Source organism: Salvia splendens, chromosome 4 (assembly GCF_004379255.2).
Source record: "Salvia splendens isolate huo1 chromosome 4, SspV2, whole genome shotgun sequence".
Classification (NCBI taxonomy): Eukaryota; Viridiplantae; Streptophyta; class Magnoliopsida; order Lamiales; family Lamiaceae; genus Salvia; species Salvia splendens.
Genome location: NC_056035.1, coordinates 36,825,623 through 36,846,656, shown reverse-complemented (window position 1 = coordinate 36,846,656; position 21,034 = coordinate 36,825,623). Strand labels below are relative to the sequence as shown.

General features: G+C 36.8%; 3 protein-coding genes and 2 non-coding genes across 5 annotated transcripts; 2 read left to right on the top strand and 3 right to left on the bottom strand.

Annotated features, from left to right (window-relative positions):
* LOC121801444 (probable enoyl-CoA hydratase 1, peroxisomal) lies at nucleotides 1-2,269 on the top strand. The gene is made up of 3 exons (XM_042200934.1): nucleotides 1-485; nucleotides 1,531-1,813; nucleotides 2,051-2,269. Exons 1-3 carry the CDS (start codon nucleotides 4-6, stop codon nucleotides 2,153-2,155), a joined length of 870 nt encoding a protein of 289 aa, XP_042056868.1. The 5' UTR covers nucleotides 1-3; the 3' UTR covers nucleotides 2,156-2,269.
* Nucleotides 2,270-2,365: 96 nt separating this feature from the next.
* LOC121799182 (stachyose synthase-like) lies at nucleotides 2,366-6,127 on the bottom strand. The gene is made up of 4 exons (XM_042198526.1): nucleotides 4,616-6,127; nucleotides 3,568-3,745; nucleotides 3,129-3,496; nucleotides 2,366-3,034 (listed from the first exon to the last, which is right to left on the bottom strand). Exons 1-4 carry the CDS (start codon nucleotides 6,041-6,043, stop codon nucleotides 2,462-2,464), a joined length of 2,547 nt encoding a protein of 848 aa, XP_042054460.1. The 5' UTR covers nucleotides 6,044-6,127; the 3' UTR covers nucleotides 2,366-2,461.
* Nucleotides 6,128-11,435: 5,308 nt separating this feature from the next.
* On the top strand, nucleotides 11,436-18,048 carry LOC121799785. The gene is made up of 16 exons (XM_042199255.1): nucleotides 11,436-11,688; nucleotides 12,527-12,721; nucleotides 13,161-13,235; nucleotides 13,329-13,496; nucleotides 13,676-13,839; nucleotides 14,030-14,242; nucleotides 15,089-15,215; nucleotides 15,396-15,584; nucleotides 15,806-15,892; nucleotides 15,989-16,149; nucleotides 16,353-16,472; nucleotides 16,689-16,914; nucleotides 17,000-17,059; nucleotides 17,134-17,307; nucleotides 17,388-17,497; nucleotides 17,783-18,048. Exons 1-16 carry the CDS (start codon nucleotides 11,506-11,508, stop codon nucleotides 17,946-17,948), a joined length of 2,418 nt encoding a protein of 805 aa, XP_042055189.1. The 5' UTR covers nucleotides 11,436-11,505; the 3' UTR covers nucleotides 17,949-18,048.
* A 2,008-nt stretch (nucleotides 18,049-20,056) lies between these two features.
* On the bottom strand, nucleotides 20,057-20,138 carry LOC121801690. Its single transcript, XR_006050628.1, has one exon. It is a non-coding gene; the product is annotated as a small nucleolar RNA snoR118 (small nucleolar RNA).
* Nucleotides 20,139-20,215: 77 nt separating this feature from the next.
* On the bottom strand, nucleotides 20,216-20,287 carry LOC121801727. Its single transcript, XR_006050662.1, has one exon. It is a non-coding gene; the product is annotated as a small nucleolar RNA R66 (small nucleolar RNA).
* Nucleotides 20,288-21,034: the final 747 nt, after the last annotated feature.

Sequence of the window (21,034 nt, the reverse complement as noted above, 5' to 3'; positions counted from 1 at the left end):
TAAATGGGTACATTTAAGGGCAAAGTGCCCTACAAACCTGATTTCCTCCGAATCCAACACACCGTACCAATGGAGATCCCTTCGCCGCCTTCGGAAAAGCTGATTTTCGTCCACCGCGAGCCGAGCGGCGTTGCTTTCGTGCTCATCAACCGCCCCAAGGCCCTCAATTCACTCACCCGCCCTATGATGGAAGACATGGCCCGCGCGATCAGGAGCTTGGCCTCGGACGATTCGGTTCGGGTTATCATCCTGTCCGGGTCGGGTCGGGCGTTCTGCTCCGGCGTCGACCTGACGGCGGCGGAGGACGTGTTCAAGGGGGATGTGAAGGATGCGGATGTCGATCCGGTTGTGCAAATGGAGCTGTGTAAGAAGCCGATAATCGGAGCGATTAACGGTTTTGCGGTGACGGCGGGTTTTGAGATTGCGCTGGCTTGTGATTTTCTGGTGGCGTCCAAGGAAGCCAAGTTCATGGATACTCATGCTAGGTTCCCCTCTTTTTTGATTTGTTAGGTTTTTTTGAGTGTTTGACTTGGGGGTTTAATTGGGTTTTGTAGATGTGCATATTGCGTGATTCTCGATTGCTAATGTTTATATGGATGTGATTGAATTAATTTGGGGTTCGAATTTGATTAGCTGTTTAAGGTCAACAGTAGGCTTGGATTGATGAATTCCGAGCTTGTTAGGGGTTTTGTTAATTTGCAATTAGACCTTGAGTAGATCAGATCACTATTGCCCTTTGGATTATATGATAATTTTTGTGAGGATGAAATCTTTGTGATTCTGGAACGATTAAATCTTGATTGGAGGGGCTTGAGTTTCAGTTCCTTTAAGCGATAATCAACGGATCATCTAATGTTTGAGGCTTGTAATGTTGTTGATTTTCTTCTTCAGCTTGATTGTATGGGATGACTATTGATTTAGATGGATTAGATGAGCTTTAGTTAGGAATGAGAATGACTTAAATTAGTATGATTCAAGAATGTGTTCATCTCAATTTAGATGGATTAGACGAACTTTAGATAGGATGACTTATAATATGATTCAAGAATGAGTTCTTCTTGATTGAGAGCTAAACACTCGGTTTGAATTTTAGTCTCTTCATGTTGTGATCAAATACTGGTCTAGAGGTTTGAGCTTGATTTACTGATAGATGTAACCACTGGTGCTTGAATTTTGTCTCGTCATGTTAAGAGTGAATGATCAATAGGAACTTTGTTAAGTTTGTTGATTGTTATATGTAGCTATATTGACTGAGATCACTATTGCTTTGGACTTGATGACAAATTTTAGTGAAGGACAATTTCTTCAAAGGAATTGGTATACTTGCATAAGTATTTGATTCATCAGTTTCATATCATCGTTTTCACAAGAAATAGTTCAACTGCTTTGGATGAATCTTATTTTAGTTTTTCGGGATCAGTTGTTACCAAAGTTATACTCCATGTGTATATATTTTATGACAGATTGGTTTAAGTTCTTCGGGATCAATACTCGTTCTTGGCTTGCCTCAATGTGTTCCTGATTTGGCAGGTTTGGAATATTTCCTTCTTGGGGTCTATCTCAGAAGCTTTCGCGCATAATTGGACCCAGTCGAGCTCGGGAAGTCTCCTTCACTGCAGCGCCTGTAACGGCTGAGCAAGCTGAAAGGTGGGGTTTGGTTAATCATGTAGTTGAGGGACGCGAGCTTTTGAAGAAAGCTCGACAGATTGCTGAAGCCATGATCAGGAATGATCGGGACCTTGTGCAGATGTACAAAGCAGTCATAAATGATGGATTCAAACTAGATCTTGGTCATGGACTTGCGTTGGAGAAGGTAAAATAAGCCTTTTCCCCTTTGCTAATACACTTAACTACTGATTTTCTGTTATTTGATGAGTAAAATATTGAATGGCCTATAATTGGGTAACAAAATGTGGGGGCGAATACGGGTGTGTTCATCCTAAATATGAGACAAAAAGAGTCTAGGTTCGGGATAACAAAATCTGCAAATTGAATATGGGTGTAGTCGAATTCGGAATATTAATTCAAAGTTCCTCTCTATCCCTTGTAGGAAAGGGGTCATGCGTATTATGCAGGAATGACTAAGGAGCAGTTCAAGAAAATGCAAGAATTCATAGCAAGTCGACGCTCAAATAAACCTCCTTCAAAACTGTAATTTCTTTTTCTTTTCTTCAGTTCTTGTTCAAAGAAGACTATGCATTGTGTATTTGTTGTAAGGTTATGACACTTTGCTTATATAATAAAATCTTGTGCAAATTAACTTCATCAATTAAAATTGCTATGATTTTCCAGGTTCATCATACATTTACTTGCACAATAAAATACAGCAGTCAATTGTCACCTGTTTGCAAACAGAAAACATCCATAAAAAAGAAAAAAATTGTTCGTGCAATACAACAGAAAAATCCAAAAAACAAACAAGAAAAACCAAATAAATTACAAGAAAAATGTAAATCACAACTTATTTGCTAATCAAGATTTGAACACCTTTCACTTCTCCACCATTCCATGGCACTTCAAACTTCAAAATCCCATCATTTCTCCATTCAAATTCAACAATCTCACCATCCAACACAACTTTCTCAGGCTTCACACTTGAATAGGCCAAGAACCTCCCTGACCCCTTAATCTTCACCAAACAAACTATGTTCTTCGCCTCGATTTTCTGCTCCACAAGCTCAATCGCTCCACCGCTGTTCAACATGTTCTCGAGTCCAACTCCAGCAAACTTGATCTCACCACCCAACTCTAAAACAGGTGCAATCATCGCAATCTCAAACGACGATGGCTCTAGAGTGATCTCCAGTTTCTCACTGGCCTTCATTAGATGAAGATTCCCAGCCTTGTGTAGATAAACAACAAACATTTCATTCTTTCTGTAATCAATAGTACACTCTTCCTGCTCCCACTCCACATGGTTGGGGGAGAGATAGCCCGACATCGCCTTGTAGCACTCTGGGTAAGCCCTGCACCTATGTTCCTCGGGGTACCATCCGGCTCCCTGGCAGTTGAACACTCCAATCACCCCTCCAAACTGCATGATTCATAATAAAACACAACAATTCAGTGACAGAGCCAGAATTTTACTAAAAACAGTTACAAAAAAAAGTATAAAAGCATCACCACACCTTGTTTAGGTTCCACAACTTAAGCAGGGTTTTGCCATCAAAAAGAGGGTTCTCAAAGAGGCAATCCCTAGTTGGAAGTGCATAATGCTGGCATCTTAGTATGGTCCCATCAGGCAAAACTAGCTTCCTTAGGAGATCCAAGTCATGGTGGCCAACTTTGTCACTGACATAGACCGGGCCACCACAGATGGCACGGGAGGCCGCGTGGAACTCTGCACAAATATGATCTGATTGGAACATATCCCAATCGGGTCGAACAAACTGACCTTGCCACAAGCTGTTGTAGCTACAATGTACCATATGGACACCTTGGAGCCAATACACTCCCATCGGGTCACCATTAGGGTCCTCGAACCAAAAGTCATCGCCTGTATAGTCAAGCCTGTTAGCAAAATACTGAACCACCATCTACTCTAAATGTTTAAAGACAGATATTTACCAACTCGAGCCATGGATATTTGGTTTGTGGCCAAGAAGAAGAAGTCGTTGCATTGCTCCATGCTAGCAATTAGGCATGTCCCATTGAAATTTTTTCTTAGAGATTTGGTTAGGCCATCATAGTACGCCTTGGCTAGCTTTACTCTTCCACCATGGTCTTCACTCACATACTCCAACGTCTAATCACGAACACAAACACACAATCACACTTTTAGAAAAGAATCGAAACCTATGTCATGAACATGCACGTTACATGTATTTGATGAAATGAAATATGTGACTGCTTATAATTCTAAATATAGGATTTCGTGAGAAAAATATTGTCAATGAAGTTAACTTGGGAAAAATGTATTATTGGAGAAGGAAAAGTTTTAAAAATATAAATTGGAATTGATTGTTCCATGAAAATTTTTCCATATGCATTATAGATAGGGCAACATAAAGTGATTTTGCAACATTATTACTTTGATAGAGAGAGTAGCAAACATGCTTTTGTGTCTCTACAAGTCTGGTGGAAGGGAAGGCAATTAAATGTTATTGTTCCAAAATCTAAATAAATTTTCAGTTTTGGTATAAATACAAATCAAATGAATATTTGCAATCACACGGAGATACAAAATTATAATTAAAGATATATGCTATCACATATATAACTTACCAGATATGTTTACTCTGCACTTCACAATTGTAGGCTGCTCAGATCTCTTTAAACTGTAACACACTGCTGGCTTATAGACTTTTTATGCCCCTATTAGATAGTATATTGATGATGATAATGATGGTGATAATACTAAATGATCCTAAACATTTGAAATATTCTAGTGATGCAATCTCAATTATAGTAAATCATAATACTTAACTTATCTCCATTTCCTAATGCAAAACTATATAGATTCTCTTAAAAAAAGTATACACAATTGATGTACTAAATGAGTTATAACAATTGCTAGGGCTATAAAAGAGCCTACTGCTAGACACAGCTTGACTCGTTTATGGCCCTAAATAAGCATGACTTTGCACGTGTAAAAGAAAAAAACATCAACACTTACATGAATCACGTCGACTTTCACACCGGTAACTCCAGCATCGGCCAGGTAGGAGTGCATCGCCTCGTAAAAGTCATCCGCCTTGTTCGGATCAACGAGCCCAATCCCGCCCTTCTCGATCATCACAACAGCCAGGTCAAACATGGTCTTCTCCAGCCCTGGGCCCGCCTTTGCTGATGTCACCTTGCTATTTAAATGAGTGGTCCCAGGCCTAACCCCACCCCAGGCCCCACAAAGAGCATGCCACACATAAACATCATCCAAATTAGGAAACTCCCTTCTCAAATCCCCAATCAAAGCCTTCAAACCTCCCGGTTCGACCCCCTCCGGCGCCTCTAGATACTCGATGATCCTGGCCTCTGGGAGGCCAGAACCATCCTCCCCTGCCTCCTCGAGGGCCTTTTTCTTCTCGGCCAGCTCAACCATCTCTTTAAACATCCGGTCATGCTGCCCTTGGTCGAACAGGGGCGCGTTGGGACCTGTCAGCGCCCCTGTCCAATACTTTGCAAACTTATCGTTTTCTTTAAAACGATAAAGTCTGCAAAGCATCTGCGACCCAAGGCCTGTTAAATCCTTGGAGTCGCGCAGGGGATCCTCGTGATCCATGTTGATGCTCTGCCATCCGTCGTCGATGATCAAGAACCTCGCAGGGATCCCATTCTCCGCGAGGCTCTTGACCCCGTTCCACACCCCGACCGGCTCCACGGTCAGGTAGAACGCGTCCCACGTGCACCACCCGAAACAGTCTATGATCTTAGGCAATTCTTTCTCCTCCAACAACCTAAACGTACCTAAGTGGACTCGAACCGCCGCCATCGCCTCCCTCATGAGGTCGTACGGGTTGTCTCCAACGTGGAGGTAGGCGCATGAGGCGAAAGCTTTCGCCTTTACCTGCGTGGACCCACTCTCCACGCAGAGGACGGCCTGGCCATCTGTCCCAGGGTGGATGGCCGACCGGAATCCTCCCTCGATAAGAGGGAGGATCAACACATAGGAGTTGAGTTCCTCAACTTGTAAGATGATGAGCTGCGTCTCCATTTGGAGCTCTGAGGAGCTCGAACCGGTCCACATGGTGGACCACCATGTCTTGAACCGGAAAAGGCTTAGGAATTTCCGGTTCTTGAATTTGCCGATGGAGCAGAGGACTCTGTCGAGGGGCTCCTCGACAGAGAGGCCTATGAAGGCGCCGTTTTCGACATTGGATTCAACTGATTTAAGAATGTTTTTTGGTGGGGGAGAATCGTTGAAGTTGGGATAGCAATAAACTGAAGAGAAACTCGAAAGAGTTATGTTCTGTTGGACTTCAGAGAGGAGTGGAACTCCATCTACTGAGATTGCCCTGTCTGGATATAGGGAGAATCTGCATGATTCAGGTTTTCCTCTTCGGAAATAGTTTGAAATTTTTTCAAAAATCATGTTAGGTGGTGACATGATTGAGCTATAATTTGGGGGGGAAAAAGGTTAACAAAGATTGGAATGTTGCTAATGAGCTTTGAATGTGCGTAGAGAGTTGAATGATTTGATGAAATGTTGTTGAAGTTGATGGAGAGAAGAGGTCGATTTGTTGGATTATTTATAGGCAAAATTGGGTGAGTCTAGAGTGTTTGATGAACTACGATTAAGTTAATGATGATATCTTAAAAGATAGTGACGTGGGCTTATCTATTATCGGATTTATTTAATATTGAAATTAAGTTGCAGATGTTGATTTATGAGTTTCTTTATTATCCATCTAAATATCGATATTTGATGCTTCCATGAAGCTGCAGAGTAGGATTATTTTTTATAACAATGAATATATTTTGTTGCTTGGCTCTTGCTTGGGCTGGTGAAGATGAATTGTGGAATCTATTACTATTAAGTATTAAGTAGTATATGGTTGATTTTGAGTTACATTTATTACTGCGTCTGCATCAAAGCATCAGTTCATATGCGAATGAATTGTAAGAAAGGCCAGTTTTAGTGTCGAAAAGTGATGTTCACCCATGGTCTAGCTAGCCATGTTATGATTAGCAATGGCGGATATACACGAGAACAAGATGTACAATTATACCTCTAAAATATAGATTAATAATATGTTCACTTTATTTCAAAATAGGAGTTCATAATTGTCTTAGCACGAATTTATGAAATGTGAAAAACGTTGGAATAAATTAGTGGTATTAGTTTTATAATAAAATATTAGATCATATGATCTATTTTCATTTAGAGAAAAAGTAAAAGGTGACTTCCATTGTGAAACAAATCAAAATGATAAAAAAAACTAGAACGAATGGCGTATTTGATTTTTTTTTTAAGTAGTAGTAGTATTATTACCCTGGTTGTAAAGCAGTAGGACTATCTTATCAATTCAAGAGGTTAGTAGTGTTTGAATCTTTGCTTATGAAAGCATGAAAAATAGATTTGTCATTCCAAATTTTTCTGGCCTGATATAAGCATTCTAATGTGTGATCTTTCAATAATACCCCAAAATCCAAATAACTAACCTCTTTTAAATATTTTATCCGTTTCCTAAAAATATGCATATTAAAAACAACACGAGTTTTAATGCAAAATTAGTGAAGTAAGAGAAATGAAGATAAAAAATGAATAAATTAAGAGAAAAAGAAAAAAGTACTTTTAGTGGAATTAGTATTATTAGATTGTGTGATTTGTTGCCTAAAATAGAAACTGTATATTTTAAATAAACAGGTTAAAAAAAGAATTTATATTTTTAGAAAAAAGAAGATAGTAGAATATATCGTGCAATTTATTTATGTATATTTTTAATTTGTAAACATTTCGTTAAGGCCACTCGAATTTTGGCAAATGAAAATCTGACAAGAAAAAGAATGTGTGTCATCCTATTCCTAGGAGAGTAGTTATTAAAGTGAAAGAGATTTTTCTCTAAACCTAATCCTAAGGATATCACTTTTGGGGGGGTGTATCCAAGAAATATTAGACACCTCAAAAAACAGTTATGATTCCGGTGGTATATTCTACGTGGGGTCCACTTTATCTACACGTGGCACTCACCCATTGGGTCAGAGGGTTGCTTGGTCGGCGTAAAAAACCGCAACGCGGTGTAGCCGTTGTGGTTAGTTTATCGCTTTTAACTAAATCAATTAAACTGACTGATTTCCCCTTTGTGCTTTTGCCATTTGGTCGGTCTGAATTCCAGGAAAATTTCATATATGTAATAATTAAATAATATGATCACAAATTAAGTAATGCAGTATGGTCCCAGGATTATATTAAAAGCTGAAGTTTTCAAATTTTAATTCAAAAATAGACCAATGCTGATGTTAGCCACAAAATTTAGTTATGCGCCTTGATGTGAATCCGGGTATTCACAATCATAGGATACAACGACATCGAGGGTCATTGGTTGATTGGGGTCCGAGAAGAAGGTAGACACATGGTAAGGAGCCAAGCCGGATTTGGAGGTCTGATTCAAACTAGAATATTCCTATTAAGATAAAGTCCAAATGCTTCCCTCAGACCACCATTGTCTTCATCGTCGAAAGAGGTTCGCGTGAGTACCTTGCACGCTTCAATCGGAGCCCGGATGAAGAAGTTATGATCGTTTTACATAAGTCGCGCAGTTCACCAGCAAAACGCCCGACCCGGGCATTTTAACACTAAAAACGCCCGATTCCAGAGAAAAACGTCCGACCCGGGTATTTCTAAGGAGGAAAAATGCCCGACCGGGCATTTTGTGCTACTTGCGTTTTTTAACTCTTTTTGCCTATTTTTTAGCAATTTTATCCTCTTGTGTAAATACTCATGTCTAGGGTTTTTGTTAGGAGACTTTGAATGATATTGTAAGAACAAAGACTCCATTTGTGAGCACCCATCTTCATTTTTGAAGATTTATCAAAATTCCTTGTGGTTGCATTCCAATCTATTGCCGGGCTTAGGTTGAATGTTAAGATATGCTTTACTAGTTCTTGTGTTGCTAGTTTTGTGGAGCCATTAGGTTGTTGTTTGTGAAAGTAGGGTAGCCTTTGGGTTTTTTTTCTTGAACTTTAATCTAAATCATAACACTAATCATCTTCCTCTTCTTTTCCATCTTTTTATTGTCATATTTCTTGTTTGGGTTACTGGGTAGTTTTGCAAGAACAAATCCGGGCACACATGTTTCTTGAATCAACAAGATTCATATTACACGTAATACGTAATTTCCTGCATTACTGTTCAAATAATCTGTGTGCGCATTCTTGTGTTCTATTATGAAATTTATTATTTTAATACTACTATATTTATTATTAATAATTCAAGTTTTAACAAAATTATAATATACTCGATTTATCAATCAATCAACCATGATAATCAAATTAGTAGCCCTAGTTAACAATAACAAGATAAAACTAAAACACAAGTACTGAAATTACCGAAAAAATGGAATAGAAGATGTCAAGTGGTATAATTGACTTGTTGGCGTGCAATAAATTTATTTTATATAATCCTGGAAAAAAATTCTACTTTCTCCATCCCATAAAAATATGGGCAATGGGTATGACACAGAAATTAAGATAAAATTGTAATGCACATATTTTTGTGGAACAGACGAAAATAGAAAGTGCACATATTTTTATGGGACAGATGGAGTATTAATTAGGTAAAATTGCTGTTAATTAATTCCTACCTACTGCTATTAACTTATTTTTTTCCCATTTTCTACACTTATTATAGACATGGAGCAAAAGCAAATTCTGGATAAAAGTGTTACTCCTACGAGTAGTTAAGAAAGCAATGTTAGTTTTGTTCTGTTTTATTTTATTTTAACTTTTTAATTGCTCAATAGTGATATCTACAAATTTCTAGGAACTTCTATGATCGGGTCTCACAACCCATTATGTCGTATATAAAATTAATTTTCCATGTGTCACTTACGTGGATACTAGCCAAACCTACAGCTCCCTCTTAAATGTTCTTGGAAGAACTCTACGCATTCAAATACAGCGTATTACGTATAATTCCTATTATATTATTCATTTAAAACTAAAATATTTGAGTGACGGTTCAATCACTATCGTAAATGTTATCCTCTCTCCATTTCATTATGATTGAGAGTTGAGACGTTTTTTATTCGATATATAATTTTGGAAAAGATTATATTTAGTGAAATGAGTGAAGAAAGAGTATAATATAAGAGAAAATAAAGTACAACTTAGAAAAAATAAATATAGTTTTTTAAATAAGTGGAGAGATAATATTACATTAGAGCAACTAAAGTATGAGAAAGAGAAAAAATCACATAAATTAAATAAATAGTTTTTTTAATTCAACTATATTAGGATAATAAAAAAAAGATATACTCCTACGATTAAATAACAGTAGGACATAATAAGTTTTTATTTATTTATAATTATATATACATATAACCCATATTTATGGTGATAACCTAATAACCTATCATTCTATGGACGAAATATATCATTTTATAAAATAGAATATTATTTTATGGATTAAAAGTATCATTCTATGCATGCTGAAAAAATATCATTTTATAGTGTATAAATATCATTTTTAGTAAAATTGATATTTTTGACCCATAAAATGATTGGTTATTAGGTTATCACCATAAATATGGTTATCATTTTAACGCACCCATATATATATATATATATATATATATATATATATATATATATATATAGAGAGAGAGTCTCATTATTCACAAATCCACTCTTAAAGACCGAACCACCGAACCATACCAAATTAGGGTTTTTAGATCTATTTTTTCATGGATGAGAGACACAAATTTATCAATTATTTTCGCCTTCATCAAGAGCCCATTTTAATTCATCCGAAGGTAAATAAGTCATACTAACATGTTACGAAGTTTTTACTTCATTCCAGTAGGTTTTTACTTCATTCCAGTAGGATTATTACTTCATTCCAATACGTAAATGCGGTCCGCGTGCCGTTCTTTCTCTCTACAATATCTATCACCACCGCCACAACGCTGATATATTGTAATAAACACATGGAATGATGTGATAAATTATTGGAATGAAGTATGTCTAGAAGCATTTGAAGTCCTACTGGAATGAAGTAAAAACCTTATCCAATGAAGTAATAACGTTTCTGAATGAAGTAATAAACACACTTGAATAAATTGCATTTTTTAATGTAAATAAAGTAAAAACGCAGGTCAATGAATTCAAATGAAACATATGTTGAATCATTTCAAAACCTACTGGAAGAATGTAAAAACATGTTGTAGTTTCAAGGTATTACGTACGGAATGAAGTAATAAACCTATACAATGAAGTAAAATGGGCTTGTAATGAAGACCGAAAAATTTACACAGCAGCACATCTCATAAAAAAAACTAGATCTAATGGCCCAGATTTGGTCTCTAGTTCGGTCTTTAAAATTGGTTCGACATTGATCACAACTCTCTCTCTCTATATATATATATATATATATATGGGAGCGTTATTCTCTTATTCATCCCTTAGATCATTTATTCTTCTTAATATGGGCCGTTAGATCTCATTCATCAACGGTCCAGATGATCTGCATTATTACACTATAGACGCCATAAAAAACATAAAACCCCACTGTTTACTGTATACTGCCCACAAATGGAAGATGGAACTCTGACCATATAATAATATAATAGTATATCAGTAACATTTGTTTCAATCCTTCCAACAACTTTTGCGAATTGACAATCTGTTAAAATCCATTTTATAGATGTATTACAGATGGGCCTGGCCCATTATTCGAAACGAATTGTTTACAAGAAGCCCTATACTACTTGGGCCCGGCCTGCTAATGAGTGAAATAGGCCAAATTGGAATTTCAGCTGAGTTCACAGTCAAAATGGCAATCGGCTTGTCAAAGTGAAAAATCTGTGTTTTTCTTCGGGATCCCCTTCGTTGCAGTTTTTCTGTTGAAGCATGAAGGGGATGAAAATCTCCTACTATGTATTGGGGATCTTGTTGAGCTTGATTTTCGTAGAATCTGCGCCGCAGGCGTATCGTAGAGACCCAGGGCATCCAACGTGGCACCATGGCGCATTTCAGGATGTCAAGGATTCCGTGCGATCTGATGTTCGGCAGATGCTCCACTCTCGCGCTGAGGTACGAATCGCACCTCAATTTCGTGCGGATAGGATTAATTCTACTATTTTGAACTGTGTGTGTGATTGAAGTGATAATTGTAGTGAACATTTGGTAGTGTTTGTTTGTTTAACTTGTGTCAATTTTTAGCGCGGTTTCATTGTTTTTCTTCGAGCAATTCCTAATTCATCTAATTTCAGTTTAGTTTGATGATTTTGTTATAATTATTTGTTTCTCTTTGCTTTTGGCTTTGCTGAAATTTTATCTGGTTGGCGTAGTGTTTCTCTTATCACGTTTTCATTTCGCGGTATGTTTGTTTGTTGCTGAATCATTGCTAATTGCTAATTTGTGAAAGTGATTCATGTGTGTGTGTCTCTTGTGTTTGTATTTATGTGTTTAAGAATACAAGTTATGCAAGTGTTTAAAATTTAAATTTGTGAATGGAGATCAATTATGATTCTTTACCTTTATAGTTCAGAATGGGTTTTTCATTTCCTAATTTTATTTGGAAGCTGGTGAATGTTTCTTGTCAGAGTTTTCAAGCTAGTTTGGCAGAGTAGTAGACAACTTGTCCTCTATCAAAGAGGAAGTTGGCTTGTGGAAGAGTCCAAACTTTGTAGCTTCGTTAGGGAAAAATTTGAGAAACTGATGTGTTTTTTTCATGCTGAACCAAAAATATGAAATTTATTTGTTGTGATCAATTGGCTTTGTTAGTAAATCTAGCACCTCTACTAACCTTTTTGTGTAATGAATGCTATATTAGGCTGAATTATCTCTTAACTGTTATAGTTTTCATCTGGTTGTTGTTCAGTTCCTTTTCTTGGTCTCATATCTGTTTGCATTTGTTGCTCTATAACAGGTCCCTTTTCTAGTCCCTCTTGAAGTAAATGTCGTCCTTATTGGATTCAATGGCAATGGAGGGTACAGATATACTGTAGATTCTCAGAAGTTGGAGGAGTTTCTGAGGGTTGCCTTTCCAGCTCACAGACCATCGTGCTTAGAGACTGGCCAGCCGCTTGATATTGAGCACCATGTAGTCTATAATGCATTCCCTGTAAGTGCTTTAACTTTCTTGATGAAATATATCACATTGCCTGATATTTTATTCTCTGTACTTGTGCCATTATGTTATTATTTCTAAAGAGAGGGCCAGGAAAATCGAAATGTCGATTTTAGCTAGTAAATCAAGATTTCCACTTTTTTCTGTTATGCGCATAGCTTCTATATTTCGGTTTTATTTCATGAGTAGCACATCCAGGTTGACAAATTTATCTTAGGGTTTACATGTTTTGTTTTCTCTTAAACAAGCTCATACTATGAAACTGATAACAAAGTTATCTGAAACGGTGGGCTTATTCTAGATATCATAGTTATCTTAAACGGTGGGCATATTCTAGATATCTGAATAGCACATCCAGGCTGACAAATTATTGATAGTGTCATGGTGCTATACTTTTTCCTTTTGGAAATTTCTTTCTCACTTCTTACTGCAGGTTGGACAGCCAGAACTGATAGCATTGGAAGAAGCAGTTAAAGGTGCCATGACTCCAGCTGGCACTGCAAGAGAGGTGACACCATATGCATACTTTCACTTTCACCAGGCTGTGCTATTTACTTATTTCCTGGGTTTATATGAAAATTTGGTTCCTTTTAGCGAACAGGTAGATTTTGGAAGGGAAGTTCCTCTCTTTGAGGTTGAAGCGACAGCTGTGGAACCAGAATTCGAGAAGCTTTATTCCTACCTGTTTGACTTAGAAAATGGGGGATTCCCTGTTGAAGAAACGGACAGACCTAGGCCTACTGCTATCTTTGTGGTTAACTTTGACAAGGTGAGTTACACAATCTTGATATGTCTTGCAATGTCAAAATCCAGAATTTAGTCATCGCAACTGCTTCTTTTCTTGTACTTATGGGAATCCAATATGTCAAAAGTAAATGCATGTACTCCTAGTATACAATTCTATGTATAATCTACTGAATGCCATTTTTTCTAATCACGTCCTTGCAGGTAAGGATAGATCCTAGAAACAGTAAGCTTGATCTTGATAGTTTAATGTATGGAAAAATCCCACATCTGAATGAAGAAGAGTTGAAGAACCAAGAAGGGGGTTACATATATCGCTACCGGTACAATGGAGGAGGTGCATCTCAGATTTGGCTTGGATCTGGCAGGTATATTAATGCTATCTATGTATTTAAAGCTAGTCTGTGTCTAGTCCATCTTGTAGAATGAGCTCAGGTTATGTTCAGTGTTAATTCTGTTTGACAAGTATCGACTTGTGTTTTCTCATGACTATACTTATCTACTTTTTTTTGTCCTTCTGGAACTCCTGACATTCCTGGATCACAAAAAAAATTGCAGATATGTTGTGGTTGACCTCTCTGCTGGACCTTGTACGTATGGAAAAATTGAAACTGAAGAAGGAACTGTCAATTCTAGGACACTTCCTCGACTACAGAATGTGTTGTTTCCTAGTCCTGGTGCTAGTGGTGAGTCTGCCCATGATATCTTCATCGGCAAGTTAGCTTCTGTAATTGCAACCACAGTGGAGCATGTTATAGCCCCTGATGTTAGGTATGCTACTTATGCCTCTTTATAAGAGTCCAGGGTTATATGTATATGTTATTTATCTGCAAGGGTTTCTTTCAATTGATTTCATTTTCACTGAGATATAGTCTGTTACTCCCTCTGTCCACCATTAGGAGTCTCATTTCTTGGCGGCACGGGTTTTAAGAAATATTAAGAAAAGTGGGTTGAAAAAAGTTAGTGGAATATGGGTCTCACTTGTATATATTAGTTTTAAATGAAATGTGAGTGAAATGAATTAGTGGAATGTGGGACCCTATTACTATTCATGGTAAAAGTGAACCGGGACTCCTATTTGCGGATGGACTAAAATGGAAAAACGGGACTCCGTATATTTGACCCCTCTTTATAAGAGTCCAGGGTTACATGTATATGTTATTGATCAGCAAAAGTTTCTTTCAATTGATTTCATTATCACTGAAATATAGTATGTTATATTTGGCCTTCTCAATTCATTTTGAGGAAGAGTCATGCTATTAAAGTGACCTAATTCATTGTCGTATTTAAGTTACTCCAGATTGACAAGAAACTGTTGTATATTATTCATTACCCGTTCCCACTTCAAATTAGTATCCTGTGACTGTTCAACATGTTGAATGTTACACAAGGAAGTCCGGATTTTCTTCCATGCTTTTGTTTTCCTCTTATTTATTGCCTCAAATCTCAATTAGGATAAGCATATGTTTTCTCACAATCCCCAGCTTTCTGACATTTCTTGTTGCATCTTGTTTATTCTGCAGTCAGCTTCATTAACTGTTACTGTTGCTTTTTCTTTTCTCTGGTTTGGATGGTTTAACTTGTGCATCTTATCTAATTTTATCTTGCTTGGACCAGGTATGAAATTGTTGATATGACCACTAGGTTACTTGTACCTATTATTGTCCTTCAGAATCATAATAGGTATAATATCATGGTGAAAGGCCACAATTACAGTGTAGATGTTGAAGCAATTGAAGCTGAGGTGAGAGTTTCTTGATTCCAGTCTAACTCTAGTGGTTCCCTAAATAAATAAAAAAATTGTAGGTCAAGCAAAACTCTGTATGATTGAATTTTTGTAATATTTCATGTTTCAGAAGTTGGAATATATATACAATTTCAACCACTTAACTTTTAACTTCCTCATTATGTCATTATATTCAAGGTTAAGAAGATGGTTCACCAAGGGCAGGACGTTGTAATTGTCGGGGGCACACATGCACTACATCGTCATGAAAAGTTGGCTATTGCTGTCTCGAAAGCAATGAGAGGTCATTCCCTTCAAGAAACCAAGACAGATGGTCGCTTTCATGTTCATACGAAGACATATTTGGATGGAGCTATTCTTAAGGAGGTATGTTCCTTGGGGAAGATCAATTAAATAAAGCATTGATCGCCTTAAGATTCTATATTATTGAAAAAAGGATATTTTGACTGGATCTGCTTCCCATTTTAATCCACTAACAAGTGGACACTTCTTTACTCCTTTGCATGAATATTTATCGATAAATTGATCTATCATTACTTTGAACTATGCCTGACCTTCATTCTATCTTAATATCATCCTAATTGTAGGAGATGGAACGGTCTGCAGATGTGCTTGCAGCAGGTTTACTTGATGTGTCTGACCCATCCCTTTCCAGTAAATATTTTCTTCGTCAGGTAGATATTGTTTAGAACATCATTTGGATACTATTTGTGGTAATGTTCTTAATATATTTCTCCTAATGCTCATTCTGTATGTTCGTTTCTTTTCAGACCTGGATGGACGATACTGAAGGAACTGAGGATTCCATCATAAAGCATAAACCTCTCTGGGCCACTTATGGTTCGAAACGTCAAAAGGAAAAGAGAAAGAGATCAGAAAAGAGAAAACCAGGGGACTTATTCCGAACCTATGGAACTAGAGTTGTTCCCGTGTAAGCAAAATCAATCCTTCGGTAATTTCATGAATGTAAATTGCAAAAATTAGCTAATGGAGTAGTTATCTGGGTAGAAGCGGGAGCTTCTGTAGGACTGAGTTTGATGCTACTAATAAAAATTCTTCTATCTGTTAAGAACATTTTTTTCCAATAATACATTCGTAGTATCACAAAATGACTTGTGATATTTGGTATTGAAGCTTTGTCCTATCACTGGCTGATGTTGATGATAACCTTATGATGGAAGATGAAAGTCTTGTATGGACGAGCAACGACGTAGTAATTGTGCTTCAGCATCAAACTGATAAGATACCTCTGAGGTAGGTGTTCCATAGCCATGTTGGAGTTTTACTGATGTATTCTTCAACTGTGTTTATAATTTATCGTAGCTGTTCAATATCAATTTGAAATTTGACCAACAATTGTACATGTTGAGGCTAAAGGTTCTTAACAAACAAGAAATATATGGCAGCTTGCTCATTGAACAGGAGATTCTAACATATTTTAACGTCCTTTCTCCTTTATTGGTTGTGCAGCTACGTTTCCGAGCTACAGAGAAGGCATGCCATACCATCACAAGTTCAGCGACATATTTTGGCCGGACTGGCCTCTGTTGTAGGTGGATTGAGTGCACCATATGAAAAAGCTTCTCACATACACAGCCGCCCTGTCGTGAATTGGCTCGTGACAGCTGGTTGTCATCCATTCGGACCGTTTTCAAACACTACTCAGATCAGTCAGTTACTACGTGATGTAGCACTGGTAAACCCACCTTTTTAACTCGCTATTTTAGAAAACTACATCCTGCAAAGTTCTGAAACTTCTACTGCTTCTTAAATTCTGCAAGAGGAACGCGGTGTATGCTCGTGTCGATGCTGCCCTTCACCGTATAAGAGAAACATCAGAGGTAACCAACTAACATCCTCTAGCTCCTGAACCTTTCCTCTTTTTATTCATGCATGTACTCAATTTCCCTTGCAGGCTGTTCAAGCCTTCGCTGCAGAACACCTGAAGACGCCCCTGGGAGAAGCCGTGAAGGGTAAAAAGAACAAGTCGAGCACTGATCTTTGGCTGGAGAAGTTCTACAAGAAGAAAACCAACCTACCGGAGCCATTCCCACATGAGCTAGTTGAACGCCTAGAGAAATACCTCGATGTAAGCATTACAAATACCACACATTTTCCTAACGTTCATTACAAACACCACACATTTTCCTAACATTCTCTCATCTTCAGAGCCTAGAGGAGCAGCTTGTGGACCTTTCCTCTTTGCTATACGATCATCGGTTGCAAGATGCAAACATGAACAGCTCAGAGATACTGCAGAGCTCAATGTTCACACAGCAGTAAGTGTTCAATTTGGTTTTAGATTCTGTTCGGTTTATATATTTATAAACTGAACTATATATTATTTCGCCTTTTTGTGGTTTTATAAAAATCAGTTATTCAATTTTCTTTCCGGAATTTTGGTTTTTGTTCGATTTTATGTTTAAGTTCTGTTTTAATTTTAAATATTCAGTTATATTTTTGTTTGGTTTCGTAGGATGATTCTCTTCAGTACCAGCAATAAGGCTTGGACAAAACCAAACTAAAAACCGTTGTGTTGACTTGAGATTTGTGTAAATTTGCAGGTACGTGGATCATGTATTGGCGAGCGAGAGGGAGAAGATGAAGTGTTGCAGCATCGAATACAAGTTACCAACACATTATTCCCAAAACTATATCTATGCAGGAATTCTTTTAGCTGGATTTTTTGTTTATTTTGCAGTGATTTTCTTCGCATCCCCAGTTCGCTGATTTGTTTTTTCATGTTAATGAGGAAACAGAGATTTTGTAAAATCAGTAAAAATTTAGACGGTTTAGAATTTGAAAATTTTACGTGGGTGGCTGATATCAACTGGATGTGCTTATTTCTCTCTCATCTATGAAATTGCTCAGATTGTGGGAATCTAGAGTCAAGATTGGTCCGGATGGTACTAAATATTGAAGTCAAGTTCATATAGCTGGACATCATTAGAGCATCCACAATCGGGTGGAAACTTCCACCCGCCCCGCCATTTTTTTTGTCCACAGCAACTTCTGATTTATCTGTGGCCATAAAAAAAGTTTCCGCAGCAATAGTGGAGACTGTTAGTCACATTTCACTTTATTTTATTTTTTGTATATTTTAATTCCGTTAGAATAAAAATTTTAATTGAATTAACCCAGCTTTTTTTAAGTCAAAACCCCTCAAAAAAACAGAAAACTTAAAAAAAAGGAAATCAAAAAATTCATCTCCTTTGTCTCCTTCATAAACCCATCTTATTCACTGCAATTTGCTGCATTCTCTCAAAAAATGAAAAGAAAACGAAAAAAGGATATCCGGCGATCGCCGCGCCAGGGCGGACGCACAATAGGCAAGCGCACCGCTCGCGCACAGGCGTGTCCTAGCCGCTGCTCGCCGATGGAGCTTCCGTCCCCTCCCAACCGTCAGCTTCGGGGCGGACGCTTTTCCTACAATAGACAGCCGGGGCGGCCGGCGCGCCGCCCATACTGTGGATGCTCTTAAGAGTTACAGCAAGGACTATTTTGTGGTTAATTAAATCGGGCCAATAATCGAATTCAAGTGACTAGACTAAGAGCATTTAAACTTAAAATAAAATTATCTACTCCATCCGTTCCTTGTTAATAGATGTATTACTTTTCGTTACGAAGTTTAAGAATAGTGGTTAAATGGGTGGTGGAAAAGTAAGAGAGATGAAAAGAGAATAAAGTAAAAGTGATAATTACTTTTTGCTAAAAATAGAAATGACTAAATTAACTTAAAACTTCTTAAAACAAAAAAATGACTCTATTAACATGGAACGGATAGAATATCTAATAACTTATTTTAAGTTTGACTCACAAAATAGGAAAAAGTAGTTTGGGTTTGTTTTGGTGTAAATTTAAATATGAGTATATTATTAAAAATTAAAATTAGAATTGGTTTTGAAATATCATTTGAGCAAATTAAATACTCTATATGAAGATTGTATAGAGCATCAATTGTTTTGGTTATGTCCTAACGGAACATAACAGATTCGAATTCCATTGGGTCCATTGGTTATGTCCATTCACTTTCTTCTTGAGACAATATTCATTGACTGGTAATATTATTCCTATAACTTTTTATATCTACCCATTTCATATACACCATTACAAATTGTAAATTAAAATTAATATTGTGCTAAAATACTTATTTTCAGAGAAGGAAAGATTGAATCAACCATACTTTTGTATTGCCACGCTAATTTCCAAAGAGGCTAAGAGCTAAGCTACAAGTTTAAGAAAAGGAGAAATGGAATCAAAAATATTTTTGTTTGTTTATTTTATTTTACACTTTTTCTCTCTTTGTTTAATCTTTCAAATGAATAAACTAGTGATAACATTTTTATACCAGCCACGTAATTAAGTATCACATTGTAGAAAATAAAAAGTATAGTGGACTCATGAATAGTTAACGGATTACAGGTGTTGAGTCTTAGTTAAAAATGGAATAAAAAGTACTGTGGAATCATGAATAGTTAATAAACAAATAAGAGACAACGTTGCATATGACCTTAAAAAAGTAAATTCAAATTTTAAGTCAAGTGAACTGATTAGATTGTGTTAGACCAATTTAATTTATTAGATCAGGCATAATAAAGTCCAATTTGAAGCAGCGGCCGTACCACAATTGTAGGCTGATAATTAAATTTGAAATTAGATGAATGGTAGTAAAATATTACAATTGTAGACTGATAATTAAATTTGAAATTAGATGAAGGGTAGTAAAATATTACAATTGTAGACTGATAATTAAATCGAAATAATCTGAAAAACGGTTGTATACGGGAATGGGTTTTACACGATCGTATAATTAAAATCGATTTGAAAATTGAAGATAAAGATCAGAAATAGCTTTCTAGGCTGCATTGTCCATCAATATAGCAGTTTAACTGCTCAGAGCCCAGTGCGATCATCATTTCAAAATTAATTACTCTCAAATGTCACAACATGATAAAAAAAGTTCACGGATGAAACAAAAAATTTGAAATTTGGGAGAAATCCTCAGCGGAAATGCTTATAGTTGTCATCAAATTGACAATCAGGTCTCAAAGATACATGCCATCATCGGATCTCAAAATTAATTAGCCCCAAAAATTAAAAATTACCGCAAAACAGAATCTACCAAAACTAGCGACTTTAATTTTTTTTTAAAGGAACGAATCTAAAAAAAGATTTAGCAGGGTTTTATTCACTGCGCCTGGGTTGAACAAAAGCGAAGCGACTCAACAACTCACTGCGGTAGCTGTACTTGCCTCTTCACCCATATACATACGATAAACTGTACCTATATATTACAGAGAAATCCTTGACGAATTTCCACTTAGAGGCAAAAAATAATCAACCACAAAACACTGCTTGATTGCAATCGAAGAGAGAGAAAATAGCTGATGATAAATAGGACTCTAATAAAATGAAAGGAAATCTCAGAAATCGAATATCGCAGCTGCGATTACTGGCTGAATCTGGGAAAATTTGTAGAGAGAATGATGAGGAAGAGGTTTGTTGTGATTTAAATAGAGGGATTTTGGGAAATTAGGGTTTTGAAACTGGGCTTCACGATATTGGAATATAGTTGGGCTTCACGATGTTGGACTATAGTTGGGCTTTGAATTTCGTCCAATATATTAATTCAGCTTATCTATGAGTTTTGAATGCATCTTACTATTAGCTACTATAATTAAATAATAGGAGTAATAATAATAGTAAATCTATGTGAAATATCGCTATTAACATCGAGGATAAGATTAAAAGATGAAAAACGTAAAAACGACTCAAGAAAAAAAATAAATTAAAACCGACTTGATTGAACTTATTAA

Coding starts and splice junctions, on each gene's coding strand:
- LOC121801444 (XM_042200934.1), top strand. CDS start 4: ATGGGTACATTTAAGGGCAAAGTGCCCTACAAACCTGATTTCCTCCGA. Junction 486..1,530: donor TTCATGGATACTCATGCTAG/GTTCCCCTCTTT, acceptor CTGATTTGGCAG/GTTTGGAATATTTCCTTCTT. Junction 1,814..2,050: donor ATGGACTTGCGTTGGAGAAG/GTAAAATAAGCC, acceptor TATCCCTTGTAG/GAAAGGGGTCATGCGTATTA.
- LOC121799182 (XM_042198526.1), bottom strand. CDS start 6,043: ATGTCACCACCTAACATGATTTTTGAAAAAATTTCAAACTATTTCCGA. Junction 3,746..4,615: donor TGAAAGTCGACGTGATTCAT/GTAAGTGTTGAT, acceptor GTTCGTGATTAG/ACGTTGGAGTATGTGAGTGA. Junction 3,035..3,128: donor AGTTGTGGAACCTAAACAAG/GTGTGGTGATGC, acceptor TGAATCATGCAG/TTTGGAGGGGTGATTGGAGT.
- LOC121799785 (XM_042199255.1), top strand. CDS start 11,506: ATGAAGGGGATGAAAATCTCCTACTATGTATTGGGGATCTTGTTGAGC. Junction 17,060..17,133: donor GTATAAGAGAAACATCAGAG/GTAACCAACTAA, acceptor TTTCCCTTGCAG/GCTGTTCAAGCCTTCGCTGC. Junction 17,498..17,782: donor AGCTCAATGTTCACACAGCA/GTAAGTGTTCAA, acceptor GTAAATTTGCAG/GTACGTGGATCATGTATTGG.